This window comes from Mytilus trossulus, chromosome 2 (assembly GCF_036588685.1).
Source record: "Mytilus trossulus isolate FHL-02 chromosome 2, PNRI_Mtr1.1.1.hap1, whole genome shotgun sequence".
NCBI classification, from domain to species: domain Eukaryota; kingdom Metazoa; phylum Mollusca; class Bivalvia; order Mytilida; family Mytilidae; genus Mytilus; species Mytilus trossulus.
The window spans coordinates 67,265,716-67,284,179 of NC_086374.1; the positions used below are offsets into that span (position 1 = coordinate 67,265,716).

Here is an 18,464-nt window from a genome sequence, read left to right on the forward strand (position 1 = left end):
CAGCATAATACGATAAATGTTTAAGACACTACCATACACATTTTATAGTGTATTTGGTGTTACCAATCGACAAGACATATAAATGTTGGGATCAAAAAAAAATAGATTATAACAAATGTAAACATTTACCATTAATTCCTATCGGCATAATATCTTTTAAATGAAAAACAGTATATGAACAGAAGAGGTTTGGATCTTCAATGAATAACCTACCAAACGATATTGCAATATTCATATAATTTGTGTTTAGTGAAAGGAAAATCATACATTCGCAAAATAGAACGCTTTTACGTTATGGGAAACAAAATTGAAGTTTGAAAATCTACATGATAATAATGAATGAATCTTGCGTAATTATACAGCCAGTTTTACGTGTATTCATCCTTTAATGTTCTCTGGGGTTTGTTTTTCCTGCAGCTTTCTGCTATTAAGAAACTTAAACACCATATTATGATTTTAATTGTAGTTTGCACTTTGTGAAGTTGCAATAGTTGCCTGTACAGACAATTTTCAATGGTTACGCAGTCGTAGAGTAAAGTTTGTAATTGTCGTCTGCTTTGCCAATTTTCTCTGCGGAGTGATAATGACAACAGAGGTAAATATTATAACAATTTATTTTCCTTAAAGACCCTTGATGATTGATTGATGATTATTTGGTATTTAAGGCTACTTTTAGCACTATTTTGCTGTTTCGTGGCGATCACTTTTTATTGTTGGAGGATGCCAATTTTCTATCTTATAATCATAGTCAATAACTTTTAAAATAGAACGCACCTATCACGTGCGAGATTTAAACACACAAAATCAGATTTGCCAGATTAATGATACAGTTGTTGTTAACTTATGATGAGTTTATTAACCAAGCCAACCACAAATAATTGAAATAATTGTCAGTGTATATGAAATAAGTAGAATAAGTACTTACCCACAATTTTTTGGTTGTTGACCAAGATAAAAAAATTCTTAGTAGAATCTGTTACCCATTGATTTTTTATTGGGTTGATGCTACCCATTCGATACCCATGCGATTACCTACATCACTGAAATTTAATCCAAAAAAATATGCTTAGATAAAAAAAATGTGATATGAATTCCAATGAGAATCTATCTACCTATCTACCATTACGCACAGGACGAGGATGTAACAACTATAGAAGAGGGACAAAGATACCAAAGGGACAGTCAATAGGATCGTTAAAGGTCACCGTACGACCTTCAAAAACAATCAAAAAGGAATAGGTCACCAAAACTAAAACAGTCCAAATACAAAAATCAACAGCAATATTTGAGCTTACACAGTCAAAGAGATTAATATTACAGACAGCAACCAACTGCAACAACTGAATTTCATTCACGTTCGTGACTTATGATTGGAACCTGCACAATTTGGTGGGACTATACATATTTGTGGTGACACGTTATCAATCCTTTGCTATACTTGTACAGTTGTCTGACTGAAAAAAAAAATGCTTTACACCAATTTGTCGTAAACAAAGTTATTAATCTGGTTTAGTTATCTCTTTGTTAGCTAGAATTCTATTAATCTGGTTTAGTTATCTCTTTGTTAGCTAGGATTCTATTAATCTGGTTTAGTTATCTCTTTGTTAGCTAGGATTCTATTAATCTGGTTTAGTTATCTCTTTGTTAGCTAGGATTCTATTAATCTGGTTTTTTATCCCTTTGTTAGCTAGGATTCTATTAATGTGGTATAGATATCTCTTTGTTAGCTAGGATTCTATTAATCTGGTTTTGTTATCTCTTTGTAAGCTAGGATTCTATTAATCTGGTTTAGTTATCTCTTTGTTAACTAGGATTCTATTAATCTTGTTTAGTTATCTCTTTGTTAGCTAGGATTCTGTTGTGCAAAATAAAGTTGAGATCAAATATGTAAATTTCGACTTATGTACGATAACATTGACATATGTAACAGTGACTTTTAACTGGTATTTCTGTAATGAAGTGTTCATCTCGAATTATCCTTTCTATTCAACGATAAAATTAAAACAAGTTATTTTGTTAATTCGATTTCAAGTGACAAACCAATATTCCTGTTTCTTTAATAGTTGTAAAGGGAGAAATATTGAATGATTTTCAAATATTTTCGTTAATCGGTGTTAAATTATCGTTTTATCTGTTTGATTCTATTATTAGGGAGGCATATATATATTTCAAGTCATAGACTGGTATATTGCTGCATTTTGTCCAGCAGTGTTTGGTATCATAGAGTGTATCGTGTTTGGCTGGATTTATGGTAGGCTATTTTTTTTTTATCATTTTATTATGTTACAATCGTTCAAGCAAAATAATAATGATCGTTATAATACTTTAAAATCTCTTATTGGAATGTGAAAAGATATTATGAAAACAACTTGTTTTTGTTCAAAGACAAGAATGAATCGGTTTTAGAGAGGATATGAGACAACATCTAATAGAATACAAAGAACTTCAAAAAGTTGAAGAACGATATTGGGCTTTTTTTTGCCACTGTATGTAAATATTGGTAGCGCAGAAAAGAATACATGTATAATAGAGTGTATTGTGTTCGGCTGGATTTATGGTATGCTTATATTTTAAAGCATTATATTTTTTTAATTTTGAATTAAATATGGTGCCAATTCTCTTAAAAATATATTTATGATAATTATACATTTTCAGTCTACAAGTAAAACAATAAAAAATATACCCTATCACTCCAGTATAAAAAATACTATAAGAGTTAACTCCCCTAAAATTGGTAAGTTGAAAACTTGATTCTAGAAATACTTATCTTTGCTATTTGTTTAAACAGTATAAATAATGCAGTGAATAGCTTATTTTTCTTTTAACAAATAAACAGTTGTACAGACAAATTGCAAATCTGTCACCAAATTTGCAGATTTAGGCAATGAACTAGACCGGTTGTATACTCCGATTGTGCAATCCAAGGTGGTGATTTATTATGAATCTACCTTAAACAAACAAAATTTAATATAAATAATATTTTTATTTGCATAAAACAATATAATTGTACAAAGTACGATCGATAATTCTATTAGAAATGAAAATAACATTGTTTTACCAACTTCAAGAATTATTCACAATAAGCAAGTACATTGTTCTTGTAAGTATAAGAATTAAGATAATTTGAATGTCCGAAGATACAATAAGAAGACACCATGAGAACAAGTATGAATGGGTATTTACAATGAAAATGAGAATATACAAAGAACATAAGACAACATTAAATATTTTAGAAGATTGTTCACACAGTGGAAGATAATACATGTATACGTTTTACATAAATTTCAGGATTAGACAGATTTTCACGTGATGTTAGACTCATGTTAGGAAGAGTAATACCAATATTCTTAAGAATTTGCATATGTTTCATTACACCATCTATACTTTTAGTGAGTATTTAATATTTTTTTGTTATTTTATTTTTTTAATATAATTACAAGCAGTGGAATCACATGTCTACGAATATTGAGCATATCAATTTATATCCGATTTTTTGTATTACTAAGTAGTAATCAGAGAATATATTATCTCGTGTGTATAAAATATTATAATTTTTAAAGTACTTATTGAATAATATATTAATATAAAAACGTTTTCGATGAAATTTACAATTTTTTACAGACGTGTGCCTTTTGAAAGATGATTTGTACCTCTCATTTAATTAGCAAGTAAAATTTATACAGAAAAACAAATTTCTTATACAAATGTTACTATATCTTAACTTGCATTTTGGTTTATAACTTATGAAATCTCATTATTTTTAGGCACCAGATTTTACAATTAATATATTGCCTAGTTTGCTTTCTTTTTTTAGCTTAAAATAATTCTTGGTTTCTTGATTTGTACCAGCTTCAAAAACTATTCACAATAACCAGGGCATGTAAGAACACAAAGTGGTTCAACAATGACAACAATATGTACAATACATGTATAAATTTAAAAAAAATGCTTAACGACTCATGGTAGTTGGCTTTTGGTTGTATTCACCTCGAACTAAACGTTTACAGTGTTTTTTTTGAATTTCTTAATTAATATGTTGAACATGTGATCATTAAAACAGAACTTAGTCTTGATAAAATTACCGTTTACTCACTAGAAGACGGAACGCATAATAATTAACTGATTACTTTTTTTGGCTCAAAATTCGTGTATTGGTTTATTGGTTATTGAACTTGACTATAATGTTTGCATTCGATTTACTCTAGTAAAATAAATTTCGATAGAATGTTTTCAAAGATTATTCTACGAATCTGATCTAGTTCGTTACAAATTTTGTCAGCGAACCTATGAGTACAACAGCGCATCTACGGAGTGGATATGTACAAACAGCAATGCACCGTCCATAGTTTTAATAATTTTATTGGACATTTCCATTCACACCTATTGAAATTTCTTTCTAGGCAGTATTGGTATATAGTATAACTGCGTATCAGCCGCCGACATATGGATCTTATAAATATCCAGATGCAGCGGTAGGATTTGGAATATTTGTATCGGTGTTTCCTTTGATACCCATCATTGTGTGTGCTTTCATAGTTGTACAAAATATGCCTGGAGAAACATATACACAAGTAAGTTGAAACCTTATCGTGCCGCATAATATAACACCTATAGTCTCATGATCATCGATTATTTGCCTAATCAGTATAAACTATATAAAAAAGAAGATGTGGTATAATTGCCAATGAGACAACTCTTTTCAAGAGATGAAATGACACAAAAATTTACACTTTAGGTCACCGTACGACCTTCAACAATGAGCGTTTATCTACTTATAATATCAGTGAACTTTGACATCTGCACAGTTTAGTAGGTGTTTAACATAATATTATAAAATCTAATGTCTACACAGGAATAGTGACCAAAGGGTCTACACAGATCATCACGTTTGTTACTTCCGGTCGAAAATAGAAAAACATTGATGATAGACTATTGATATATATTTTGATGATTTAGAATTAGACGATTCTGATGAAATCAATGATATGGTACCAATAATTTCTTTGATTAATCGGTAGATTAAGAAATCATTAGCAAAATGATGATTTTTGTTTATATTTCAATTGTTAGATTTTACTAATTTTACCTATTTTTGATAGTTCGCTATGGAGGGAAACATCTTTTTGTGAAAGAATGCTTTATCAACCGCCCAAACTAAAAAAAGAAATAACTTTTATCTGAATATATGTTTTAACTTTCATATGATTATATATTTTTTCACAGAAAATAACAACAGCTTTCAGGCCATCATTAAAATGGAAGCCAGCTATTAAAGAAATCCAAAGTGATTACTATGAAAATGGAACAGTAAAGCAAATGCGTTTTTTTGAAAAAGTGAGGCTTAACATAATTGGTGAAAAAAATTAGGAGCCAACTAAATGAGCTGCAAGAATAGATGTTATATTAATTGTCATGAACACTTTAGTGTCTAAACGAAGATCTTTTGACCGTTCTCGCTACATGTTTTGATAGATTTATTACCCACCATTTCATAATGTTCCTTTCGGTCAAGGATATTTCTAAGAATAGCAATAGAATAATATCAGTTGATAAATATATTTTTTCAAAGGTAGATATTGGTTTTGAAATAGCTTCAAGTAAAAAAAAAGGCTGAAACAGACCATAGAGATATTCAAACTCATAAGTCGAAAGCAAACCGACAATGTCATTTCAAAAAGCGACAGAACGACGAGAAGACAAATTATACACAACACACAACAAACAAAACTAGGGTTCAAAACAAAGATTTGAAAATCAGAGAAAACTATGCTCCTAATGAACAGCACTTTAGCATATGGCAATACGATACAGAAAGTTACTTTTATTCAGTAACAGATCCGCACTAGTATACATGTCGAAGCTGAAATGCTCTAACATTTTAGCCTCCATTCCCAGAGAATGCATCGATCATCGTTACTAGTTGAATGGTGTGGGAAATATATTTATAAACTTTTTTTTATGATGCTACATGGACAATCTACACCAAACCTGTCCGATATCTTTTACATCAATGTTCTAAATAAAAATATCTCACTTTTCGAATTACGAAACTGAATGGGTCTGTCAATGCCCATGCTACGTCAATCTTTAAAAACCCAAATGTTGCCAAACACTTGTTTCCGGAAATGAATCCCCAAACAGAGATTATATATATATATATTTATACCTTTAAGTGTAAATTGATAAGATTGTTACTCCTTCCGACATAAAGATTTCAACAAGAGCAACTTTGTCTGAACCAATTTCAAAACGTCTGTTTCATCTTGGCTCGCTTCAATCGAGTTTTCCCTAGTTCTTTTTGTGCGGACGTTTCAGGGTAAACCATTCCTGCCAAATCCCGACCTTTTGTTGATATTGAAGTTCTTTCATGAGGATTTAACATCCAACGTTTAACAGAACCTTTATTTAAACAGAAACCAACAAAGACATTTTTTGTTTTGATATCTCTGTTCAACATTTGCTCGATTGTTTTGTAAACTGGAAATCTAGAACATAAGTTTTATTGAATAATTCATATTTTAGACGATATCTAAATACTGCAAATTGTTAAAACATTGTATACTGATCAATTCTAAAGTTTAATTCACAATTACGGGTGATTGAGTTACGAATTTCTTTATGCCCGCGTCACACTGTCATGATTTTTATATACGCTGGACACCCGAAGGCGAAAACTGTAAGTTTGTACGAAGTTGGTCCCGATCTCGTTAAAATACCAAAAAGTGACCTAAGCAAGTACGATGAATAACAAAGTCTATACAATGGTGCCGAAATTATATACGATAGCAAAAGATGGATATACGAAGGTTAACCGAAGACGGGTATTTAAGCATCAAAGACAAGAAATGAATTACGGCACATACATATTAAAAGGCACATGATTGTGAGCGCTCATAACTACACTAACCTGTAAAAGTGTAACAACACAGTATTTGAAAACCATAACCATCTTTTTGAAATGACCAGACTTCTCATATCAACACGAGGCACACAAAAAAATAGCCAACTAACATAAAACTATTAGAAAAGAAAATCTAATGACGGAGAAATGTAACAGCTAAATAAATCAGGTTTCCCCAACGGCTAAAGTTTAGGTATATTACTAACTGATGTATAGAGGAGCAAATACATCTAGTACATAAACATGCAGGTTAATTCTAAATGAACACTTGAGAATTTCGCATGTTTCTAAAAAATATCATACGGAACAATATTGTAAAGATTTTCATTTTAGACAGATTTGAAGGACAATTTCTAATCAAAGCAACAAAGGCGCTGTAGGCAGTTAAATAAAAAAAGCAGAGGCAAACTTGACAGAAGTTTTAAGACGAATATTGTTGAAAAATTGGTGAAAATATTATCTCGGCTATTTCTCAAGTATTGAATAATGTTTGTACCCTAAAATTTTCGTGACTATCCAATCCCGCCACTTTCAAAAGTTATGTCCAATTATTTATTTTAACATTTTTCTTAGTTTTTATTGTTTTACATTTGTTATTCCCGGTCTTTTAAAGCTTACTATGCAGTATACATGTAGGTTTTGCTAATAGTTACAAGCTGCATGGAGGAATATACAACTGCTTACCAAATACCATTACATACCGTTGACTTTTCATAAGTTGTCCTTTTTTAACAAACCTTTGGTTTTCTAGTTTGAATGGTTTTACTCTAGTAATTTCTGGGCCCTTTATAGCTTGTTGTTTGGTGTGAGCCAATAAATAAAAAGTGACAAAGTGTATTCAACTGCACACCAAATATCATTGACCATTCACTAGTGGTTCCTCAATAACTGACCTAATCAAAAACTAATACATATTAGTCAATAGACCATGACAAAGGGGGTGGGATAAATATTCTGGTAATGAGATATATCTACATTATTTATGTATGTTCCTGTCCCAAGTCAGGAGCCTGTAATTCAGTAGCTGTCGTTTGTTTATGTGTTACATACCGTAGAAAGGGGTGTTAAGTCGCAGTTTGTACCCTGGGAATGAAATTGATGGAAAGAGTGCGAACTATGCAGTACTATAGAATTTCATGACAATTTTTTTTCCAGAGTTGGGATACGATGTTGAACGAGGTTTGGCCAAGTAAACAGAAACATCATGTGTTGTCAATGTTATAATGTATTCTTGACAATTCTTTGTATTATTTAGAAATAAAAGTATTCTTGACTACTCTTTTTTATTATTTTAAAATAAAATAAACAATCTAACAGTGTTGACTTGGTTATTTGCATAAACATCAGCCTTTGCTCGAATGTCCGCTTTGTTTCGGATTTAGTAAAATTTGTGTCATTGCATCTTAACAAGTGTACCTGAATCCTGAATATAAGTAAAAATGAACCCTTCAATGGTAAAACCATTACAGTCAAGATAAAAACTAGTGAAATCTTCCCAAGATCGATTTCGTTTAATGTTATTCACGTGTGTACCGGTAAACCACGATGCGCCATTTTGAATATGTGTGATTAAAGTATCAAAAATTTTCGTATTCCGACTTTTTGTGTTTAACTCTTAACGTATCGACTAAAATAAATCAAGACCTAACATTTTTTAATTGTAAATTGTAACCATTAATACTGAAAGTGTAAACCTGAAAGAAGTGGAATTTTGTATACGAAACTATATTTCCAGGTGAAAGGTCACATTGTACATGAATGAGTTTACAGGTTTGTGTGTAAAGCAATTAATTAACCATGTCAACTTTAAATTTTCCTCTAAGTTCAGTATTTTTGTGATTTTACTTTTAACTAAAACACGATAAAGGAAACCATCTTGAAATGACCTTAATTGACATCGACCAAATCTATAAATATGTATTCAAATGAGGTCCCGATTGAAATTGCAATGGCCCTGATCGAGTATAATGTTTGGGGGTTTACACGATACATAGCAATAACGGAGAGACACGATGACAAATTATAACATCAGCTTGCATTAAATAATTAAATAAAATACATATCTTCATACAATGTAGAAATAAAATAATCAAGTATTCTTACAAATCCAAGATCATTATATGTATACTTTATTCGAGTTTGACTGTCCCTCTGGTATCTTTCGACCCTTTTTTATTCAAAGAAGCCACACACACAGAACCGTCATATAACATTTACCGGATGCAAATATTGAATAAAGTTACAAGCGTTTCTTGTGCGATTTAGAAGCTATTTCCTGGATATCTTTTTTTTTTTTTTTTTTTTTTGCATTGTATTTAATCTGTATTATTACAATTTCATCATATATACATGTTTTCTTCATTAGAATCAATAAGAATGATTTACTAGATTTCAAGTAATCACATTTATGATTTTAGTGTTAGAAGTACTTTGTAGTTTTGGAGAAAATGTTAAAAGATATATTTCTAACAAGATTATAATCAATGTAGCATTAATGCTATGTATGTTTCCAGATCAGTTTGAAATGAGAACGTAATACAAAGGTTCTTCAAAACTACTTTCACATACAATTGCCGCCATCTACTATGAATTCTACAAGATCAGTTTGAAATGAAATGCAATGAAAAGATTCTTCAAATGTACATTCACATAAAATGGCCGCTTTTGAAAATGTATTCTTCAAGATCAGTATAAAGAATTGCAATACAGTGGTTAACTCTCATTGTACGAAATAATAAATTTCATACAAAGGTCGTTATTTTTTTGTTTTCATAAACTAGACGCCTATTACAATTATGCTACTTGATCAGTATGAAATAATCATTTAAAGAGGTTTTTCGAATCTGCATTCACATAAAGTTTATACGAGATCGGCTTTGATTTTTTGGAAAATTATCATGACCAAACCTCCCCATGGGAACATTTTTGAGTCCGTCATTGATTATAAAGGGGCGAAAAATACCAAAGAAATAAGACTCAGCAACATGAATAGCATCAACAACTCCGACAGGGTAAACATATCCATCTCTGCATGTGGCATCCGTCGTGTCGCGCACTATTGCAAACCAGGTAATAATTCTTATTCGGTAGGTAACATTCGTAAGAAACAAATCCGATATCATCTGTGAAACGGATATTCAATAACAGGTAACAAAATCGTAATGATGTCCGTAAAATGCACAAAGGTATAATTGCGACTTCACCATTTTTTGAACTCTTGTTTTAATATCTTTCGTGTGAGTAGCAACCTTTTATCAAGAAAATCATGACAGGAAATTCAAGTCCGGAAATATCATATTAATTGGAAGATGTGTTCTCCGTATGCAGGCGCTGAGAAAGTTCATAATTGTGAAGCTGAAATCATCTCGTTGGTCGTGAATTTTGATATTCAACCGTCCTTCATTGTCAATTTTCAGATGTAATTCAAGATATGTGGTAGCCTTAACGGTATGCGTTGTATCCTTTATCTCTAGATCGATGGGATAGATGCGTTCAACATTGTCACGAAGTTTCGTCTACAAAAGACTCATCAGTGACGCTCAAATCCAAAAAAGTTAAATAGCCCAAATAAAGTACGAAGTTGAATAGCATTGGGAACCCCAATTCCTAAAATTTTTGCCAAATACAGCTAAGATAATCTATGCCGGAGATAAAAAAAAAAAAAAGCCTTAGTATTTCAAAACTTCAAAATTTTGTAAACAGTTAATATATAGAAATAACCATATCAATGATAATTCATGTCAGCACAAAAGTGCTGACTATTGGGCTGGTGATACCCTCGGGGAAATAAATCTCCATTAGCAGTGGCATCGATCCAGTGGTAGTAAATTAATTCACCATAGATACCAGGACTAAATTTTGTATATACGCCAGACGCGCGTTTCGTCTACAAAAGATTCATCAGTGACGCTCGAATCAAAAAATGTTAAATGGGCCAAATAAAGTACGAATTTGAAGAGCATTGGGAACCAAAATTCATAAAAGTTTTGCCAAATACAGCTAAGATAATCTATGCCGGAGGTAGAAAAGCCTTAGTATTTAACAAAAATGAAAATTTTGTAAACAGTTAATTTATGAAAATCACCATATCAATTATAATTCATGTCAGCACTTTTAGGCTGGTGATACCTTTGGTGAATTAAATCTCCACCAGCAGTGGCATCGACCCAGTGAAAGTAAATAATCTCATCATAGATACCAGGACTAAAGTTTGTATATAAAGTCAACCTCATAACAATACGGAAAGGGGACGATAAGATTATAAGTACAGTTGGTTCCCATGGAAGTGTCGATAGTTTGTTAAATAACATGTGCTCCAAAAGTACCAATCAAAAAACCAAGGATCTTGATAATGTTAGTTTCGGATAATTGTTTGTTTGAATCAGAGTGAAATTTATTAAGTTGGATTTAACCCTCCCTAAGACAAGATACTTGTATCTATGTTGGCCATTCGTTGTTATGAAACATAGCCTAACCAAATCTCTCAATTTGTCTTTTAGTTTAGAATGGGGAATTCTTGTGTCAAGTCAAATGTTTAAATACAATTGCAATTTATTAAGAAATGACTGTTTCACAGATGATATCATATTTGCTACTTATGTCGTAACTACAATCACCTTCTCTTTTCACGAATGTGACCTAGCAAATTATACAATTTACCGGGTTTGTAATAACATGAGCAACACCATGAGTGCCACATGTAGAGCAGGATCTGCTTACCCTTCCGGAGTACCTGAGATCACCCCCAGTTTTTGGTGGGGTTCGTGTTGCTTTGTCTTTAGTTTTTTATGCTGAGTTTTGTGTACTATCATATGTCTGTTTGTCCTTTTTTTTTGCCATGACGTTGTCAGTAAATTTTCGATCTATGAGTTTTCCCTCAGGTATCTTTGCAAGTTGCAAGTGTCTTAGATTGTATGTACTATTAAAGATCGTTGGATTTTTTTTTGTATACACATGTGATTGACGCCATCTCTTAAATAAGCAGTTTCACAATAACTTTGAATCCCGGCTTTGATTGCTAATAGAATTGATGTCAATAATTTAGAAATAGAAATCGTGGATTACTTGGATAACCCAGCAATATACCGTTGTTTGTAGGGAAACTTATGTATGTAGTTTATGTATCTGACATAATGATGGAAGATCCAGTTCTTAATCTTTGGAAAAAGAAAATCCAAATGAACATAGAACAGGCCTATGACTACTTAGTATCCATTATATTTCCTCTGTAGTAAGTGTCGTGCGGGTATATGTTCAGTTTCCAAGTGAATTGTCATTACTTAATTTATTTATCAAGCAGTTTATGTAATGTGATTTACACACAAACGATTTTGTTTGGGGTTTATCTGCTGGGACAACAAACTATTTGTCATGCTGTTAGGACAAGTGTGTTGCAGCATTTGGGTCTTTAAAGATTGACGGAGCATGCGTATGGATAGACCCCCAGCAGTTTCCTTAATTCTGAAGTGAGATATGTTTATTCAGAACATTGATGTGTATCGTAAAGGATTGGTGTAGATTATTCATGTTAAATCATATAATATGTTTTCATTATATTTCCCAAACCGTCAACTAGTAGCTAAGCATTATCGACATTATATGTGAATTTCATTTAACAAGAAGTTGAAAATGTAAAGGACTACTAAATCATCGTTCCGTGATAATGGCTAAAATGTTTGAACATTTGAGTCTCTATTTTTATTTGCATAAAGCCGGTCAAACATGTGCTCAATTTTTACGGGGATTTTTTTTGTTCTTTGAAAATGAAGGCTTAAATATTGACGCATTTCAGCCATTACATGTATACTAGAGCTGATCCATAACTGTATAAATGTAACAACGCCTTATTTTATACAAAAAGAAGATGTGGTATGATTGCCAATGAGACAACTGTCCACAAGATACCAAAATGACACAGACATTATCAACTATAAGTCTTCGTACGGCCCTCAACAATGAGCCCATACCGCTTAGTCAGGTAAAAAAAGAGTTTGCCTAGTTTTCTCTTCTTATACCATCTTTCTGTTTAAACCCTAGTTTTGTGTGTTTTGTTCATGTACTGTTTGTCTTTTCGTCGTTTTTCGTTTTTGTTTTGTAATGAAATTGTAGATTTGCTTTCTTCTTATGAGTTTGAATATTCCTATAGCATAGTTAAGTCTTCTATTACTTGAAGCTATTTGAAAGCCAAACATCAAATAAATAAATCATGTATTGAAGACTATTTAAATCAATCAGTACAGATCAAATTAATTCGGTGAAAAATGTTATTAACAGGGTTTTTTTCTATTGCGGTTCTTAGAAATATCATTTGCTGAAATGATTATCTTTGAGCTTTTGTCAACTTTTTATCGATCTCACATCGAATGCAATTATACGTAAACCCTATTCACGTGGTGAATGTAAAAAAATATCATAAACAAGCATAGCGAGAATGATCAAAGGAATTATAAAAATAACTGTTTGGACACTTTGTGTTCCAGACAATTAATATAACATTTATTTCTGCAGCCTATTAAGTTGGATCCTAATAATTTTCACCAATTAAATTAAGCTTCACTTTTTCAAAAAAACGCATTTGCTTTGCTGTTCTATTCTCATAGTAATCACTTTGGATTTCTTTTATAGCTGGCTTCCATTTTGATGATGGCCTGAACGCTGCTGTTAGTTTCTGTGAAAATATAATCAATCACAGCTACTTTTTCTGTACTATTTCTGTACTAAAAATCTGTAGTACTGGAAATCTTCTTTCAATATTCACTACTTTTTTGTTACTTTAAAAAAAAAAAATTTTTTTAACTTCTTTAAAATTATTGTAATATTTAGGTACCTGTATTTTTCAGTACTTTATTTGTATTTGAAATTTATGCACTACAGATTTTGGGTTACTACAGTTACATTTTCAGCATTTTGGATGTTTTCTATTTCAAATCTTTTATACGTTATGATTTTCATGGAATATTGCTATCACTGTTGGTATTATTTCTGTACCAAAATATTAAGTACAAATCAAGTACTGTAAAATACAAGAACCCAAATATTACAATAATTTTAGAGTAAAGAAATAGTACTAAATATTACCAGTACTACATATTTTTAGTACCGAAATAGTATTTATGAAAAAGTAGCTGTGTATGATACATGTAGCTAAAATTTATATTCAGATATAAAAGTAAGAAGATTTAGTTTGGAGTGTTAGAAAAGCATTCTTTCACAAATTGATGTTTCTCTCCGAAGTGTACAATCAAAAATATGAAAAATATGTAAAATCTACCAAATGAAATATAAAACAAAATGCTGACTTTGCTACTGATTTCTAAATATACCCATTAAAACCAGTCTAAAAAGGGTACTATATCATTGATTTGATCAGACCATAAAAACGAGTTGCCACAAGTTGTTTTACGTATTTTTTTAGACGACTTCTAATTCTAAATCATTAAAATATATATCGATAGACTATCATCGACCGGAAGTCATCAACGTGATGATCTACGAAGACCATTTGGCTAATCTCTGCAAATGTTTTGCATGAGTTAATCTTATGCTTACTTGATAGTTCAATTACCAATAAACCAATAAACGAATTGTAAACCAACGGATAGCAATTAGTTCATTATTTTGCGTTACTTGTAGACTGGGTTCTATTTTAATGATCACATCTTCAACATATTCAGAACAGATATCAGGAAATACACTGTAAACGTTGAATTCGAAGTGAATACAACTAAAAACCAAATTGCATTGACTGGCTTACTAAATTATAATCCTGGTACCTTTGATAACTATTTACATCACTAGGTCGGTGTTTACCAAACTTTGAATTTTTCGAAAAACTAAGGATTTTCTTATCCCAGGCATAGATTACCTTAGCCGTATGTGGAACAACTTTTTAGAATTTGGGATTCTCAATGCTCTTCAACTTTGTATTTGTTTGGCTTTATAACTATTTTGATATGAGCGTCACAGATGAGTCTTTTGTAGACGAAACGCGCATCTGGCGTACTCAAGTTCACTGATATTTCAAGTCGATAACCGCTCATTGTTGAAAGTCGTAAGATGACCTATAGTGATAGTTTCAATGTCATTTGGTCTCCTGTGAAGACTTTTATCATTGGAAATCATACCACATCTTCCTTTTATATAGTAAATACTGATAAGGCAAATTATAGATACGCATGAAACTATAATTGGTACCTTTTTCAGTATGATAAGGTTTGTACTTACTTGTTTATATGTCTCTCCTGGCATATTCTGTACAACTATGAAAGCACACACAATGATGGGTATCAAAGGAAACACCGATACAAATATTCCAAATCCTACCGCTGCATCTGGATATTTGTAAGATCCATATGTCGGCGGCTGATACGCCGTTATACTATATACCAATACTGCCTAAGAAAAAATGTCAATAAGTGTGACAGTAAATGTCCAATAAAAATTCTTAAAACTAGGAATGGTACATTGCTGTTTGCACATGCCCATCCGTAGATGCACTGATGTTCTCATAGGTTCGCTGACAAAATCTCTAACAAACAAGATCTGATTCAAAGAATAATCTTTAAAAAAATTCTGTGCAAATGTTTTGCATGAGTTAATCTTAAGCTTAAATGATGGTTCAATTACCAATAAACCAATAAACGAATTTTTAACCAAAGGAAAGCAATCAGTCCATTATTTTGCGTTCCTTGCAGACAAGTTTCTATTCTAATGATCACGTGTTCAACATATTAAGAACAGATATCAGGAAATACACTGTAAACGTTGGGTTCGAGGTGAATACAACTAAAACCCAACTTTCATTGTCTGGCTTACTAAATTATAATCCTGGTACCTTTGATAACTTTTTACACCACTGGGTCGATATGCCACTGCTGTTGGACGTTTCGTCCCCGAGGGTATCATCATTCCAGTAGTCAACACTTCGGTGTTGACATGAATATCAATAATGTGGTCATTTTTATAAATTTCCTGTTTACCAAACTTTGAATTTTTCGAAAAGCTAAGGATTGTCTTATCCCAGGCATAGATTACCTTATCCGTATGTGGAACAACTTTTTAGAATTTTGGATCCTCAATGCTCTTCAACTTTGTATTTGTTTGGCTTCATAAATATTTTGAAATGAGCGTCACTGATGAGTCTTTTGTAGACTAAACGCGTGTCTGGCGTACTAAATTATAATCCTGGTACCTTTGATAACTAATTACTTATTTGTTTCTAATTGTTATAATAAAACGTCCGTATATAATGACTGGTGAAATACATTTGAGAATATATTTTCTAGTACAGAATAATGCAAATCAAAATGACGATAGCGACAACAACCACCATACGTCGTTAAGGTTTTTTTTTTCAAATATGATACGTGTATATATTGCTGCATCACAAAACGGTAGTCACTTTGTATTCTTATGCGCCCTGATTATATATTGCGAAAATCATAATATTTGAAGATGTTATAAAACAAGGAACCAAGGATTTTTTTTTTTACTAAAAAAAAACCAAGCTAGATCGTTGGTTCTCCCGTTTGAATGGTTTTACACTAGTAATTTTTGGACCCTTTATAGCTTTTTGTTCGAAGTGAGCCAAGGCTCCCTGTTGACGGCCGTACATTGACCTATAATGGTTTACTTTTATATATTGTTATTTGGATGGAAAGTTGTCTAATTGGCACTCACATCACATCTTCCTATATCTATAGACCCTCAATTAATTGTATACAGTGCTTGAAAATTATGAAAGTTCATAAGTTATTGAGCCAAAATGCGAGCTCATATAGAGTTACATTTATATTAAAGTATTCGTAGACTTGTGATTCCACTGATGGTATGTATATTGAAAACAAAAATTGTCAAAAAATAGTAAATACTCACTAGAAGTATAGATGGTGTAATGAAACATATGCAAATTCTAAAGAATATTGGTATTCCTCTTCCTAACATGAGTTTAACATCACGTGAAAATCTGTCTATTCCTGAAATTTATGAAAACCAGATAATGTTATTCCTACACTGTGTGAAAATCCTTGTAAAAAGTAAAATCACTTAAATACTGAACTCCGAGGAATATTCAAAACGGAAAGTTACTAATCAAATGACAAAATCAAAAAAGCTAAATTACATCAAACAAATGGATAACAACTGTCATATATCTGACATAGTACAGGCATTTTCCAAGTAGAAAATGCTAGATTGGACCTAGTTGTATAGCTAGCTAAACTCCTCACTTGTATGACAGTCGCATCAAATTCCAGTATATTGACAATGATATGTGAACAAAACAAACAGACATAAAAGGTAAAAATGTCAATAATAAACTATTGTATGTCAATAAAAATGTCCATTGTAAACTCTTGTATAACTAGTATTGTCTTATGTTCATTCTATATACCCATTTAAATCATTTCATTTTTAACACCTACAAGCACTAGGTTATTGTGCATATATTTTGAATTTAGTATAATGAAAAAATTTCTAGTATAAATATCGTACTTTCTGCTTGTACAATTATATTGTTTTCTGCAAATAAAAATGTTATTTATATTTGTTAATAGAAGTAATTTGTTGCATATCATATACATATTTTAAAATTAATTGCCATTTAAATTAACTAAATACAATGTACATAATGATTTAGAATGTAAGCATACCATAAATCCAGCCGAACACGATACACTCTATAATACCAAACACTGCGGGGATAAAAGCAGCAATATACCAGTCTATTATTTGAAATATATAAATGCCTCCCTAATAAAAGAATCAAATAGATAAAGACGATAATTTGACACCGATTATTGGAAATATTTGCAAATCATCAATTTTTTCACACTACAATATAATAGAACATATTTTAATAGTTCAATCATAAAATTTATGTAACTAAACCGATCTGCGCTTGTCTGACTCCCTTTGTTCTCACTGCTTAATAAATACTTCAATATGAAGAACACGTTCAGGGGTTTGGTTTAGAATGTGTTTTAGTTTATTAAAAGAATCAATATGTTGAAGTAATGATACGGAGAACTTAAGAAAAGCCAAAAAATATAACGCAATGATATGTTAATGTCACAATACAAAAAGAAATGAAAATCATCATTCGGACTCCACAGTGTTTTTACACATCTTTGTGCTCTTGGAATGTTTCTGTACCTTACCATTTCATTGTATAGGGAATGATCACTAAGTCTAAATTGTAAAAGTAACTGCCTATGTTTAAAGTTATTGCAATTTTAATATTCCTCAGACTGCGAGACAATTGGTTTTTAAATTCCCATGAAGACAAGGTTTGGATGAGGAATCCAATTTCAAAAGTTTATTTAAAGTAGTTTTTTTCATATTCCTCTGATACACACTTTTTAATTTTACATTTTTTAAAGTTTAAAATGTATATTCATTTTTATATCTTTAATTTTGTATCAGCAAATGAGTACCAAGAATGAATTCCTACGTAATTTTGTTAACTTGTAGAGATTCTTATAACTATTTAAGGAACAGGCATACTTAGAACACTGGTTTGTCAGTTAAAATTGAAATAAAAATTGAAATTGAAAAAAAAAATATC

General features: G+C 31.3%; 2 protein-coding genes across 2 annotated transcripts in view; one reads left to right on the forward strand and one right to left on the reverse strand.

Moving 5' to 3' along the window:
* LOC134707847 (sodium- and chloride-dependent glycine transporter 1-like) overlaps positions 1-5,572 on the forward strand; it is a 39,755-nt gene extending 34,183 nt beyond the window's left edge. Inside the window, exons 10-14 of the mRNA XM_063567940.1 lie at positions 467-595; positions 2,152-2,251; positions 3,289-3,389; positions 4,401-4,571; positions 5,224-5,572. Coding sequence (XP_063424010.1) covers positions 467-595; positions 2,152-2,251; positions 3,289-3,389; positions 4,401-4,571; positions 5,224-5,367 — 645 coding nt within the window. The 3' untranslated portion in view covers positions 5,368-5,572. The remainder of the gene's footprint in view (positions 1-466; positions 596-2,151; positions 2,252-3,288; positions 3,390-4,400; positions 4,572-5,223) is intronic.
* A 7,702-nt stretch (positions 5,573-13,274) lies between these two features.
* The window catches only part of LOC134705952 (sodium- and chloride-dependent glycine transporter 1-like), a 29,158-nt gene continuing 23,968 nt past the window's right edge, over positions 13,275-18,464 (reverse strand). The window contains exons 10-13 of the mRNA XM_063564664.1: positions 17,551-17,650; positions 16,775-16,875; positions 15,125-15,295; positions 13,275-13,568 (exon numbers count right to left, since the gene is read on the reverse strand). Of these exons, the coding sequence (XP_063420734.1) occupies positions 13,425-13,568; positions 15,125-15,295; positions 16,775-16,875; positions 17,551-17,650 (516 nt within the window). The 3' untranslated portion in view covers positions 13,275-13,424. The remainder of the gene's footprint in view (positions 13,569-15,124; positions 15,296-16,774; positions 16,876-17,550; positions 17,651-18,464) is intronic.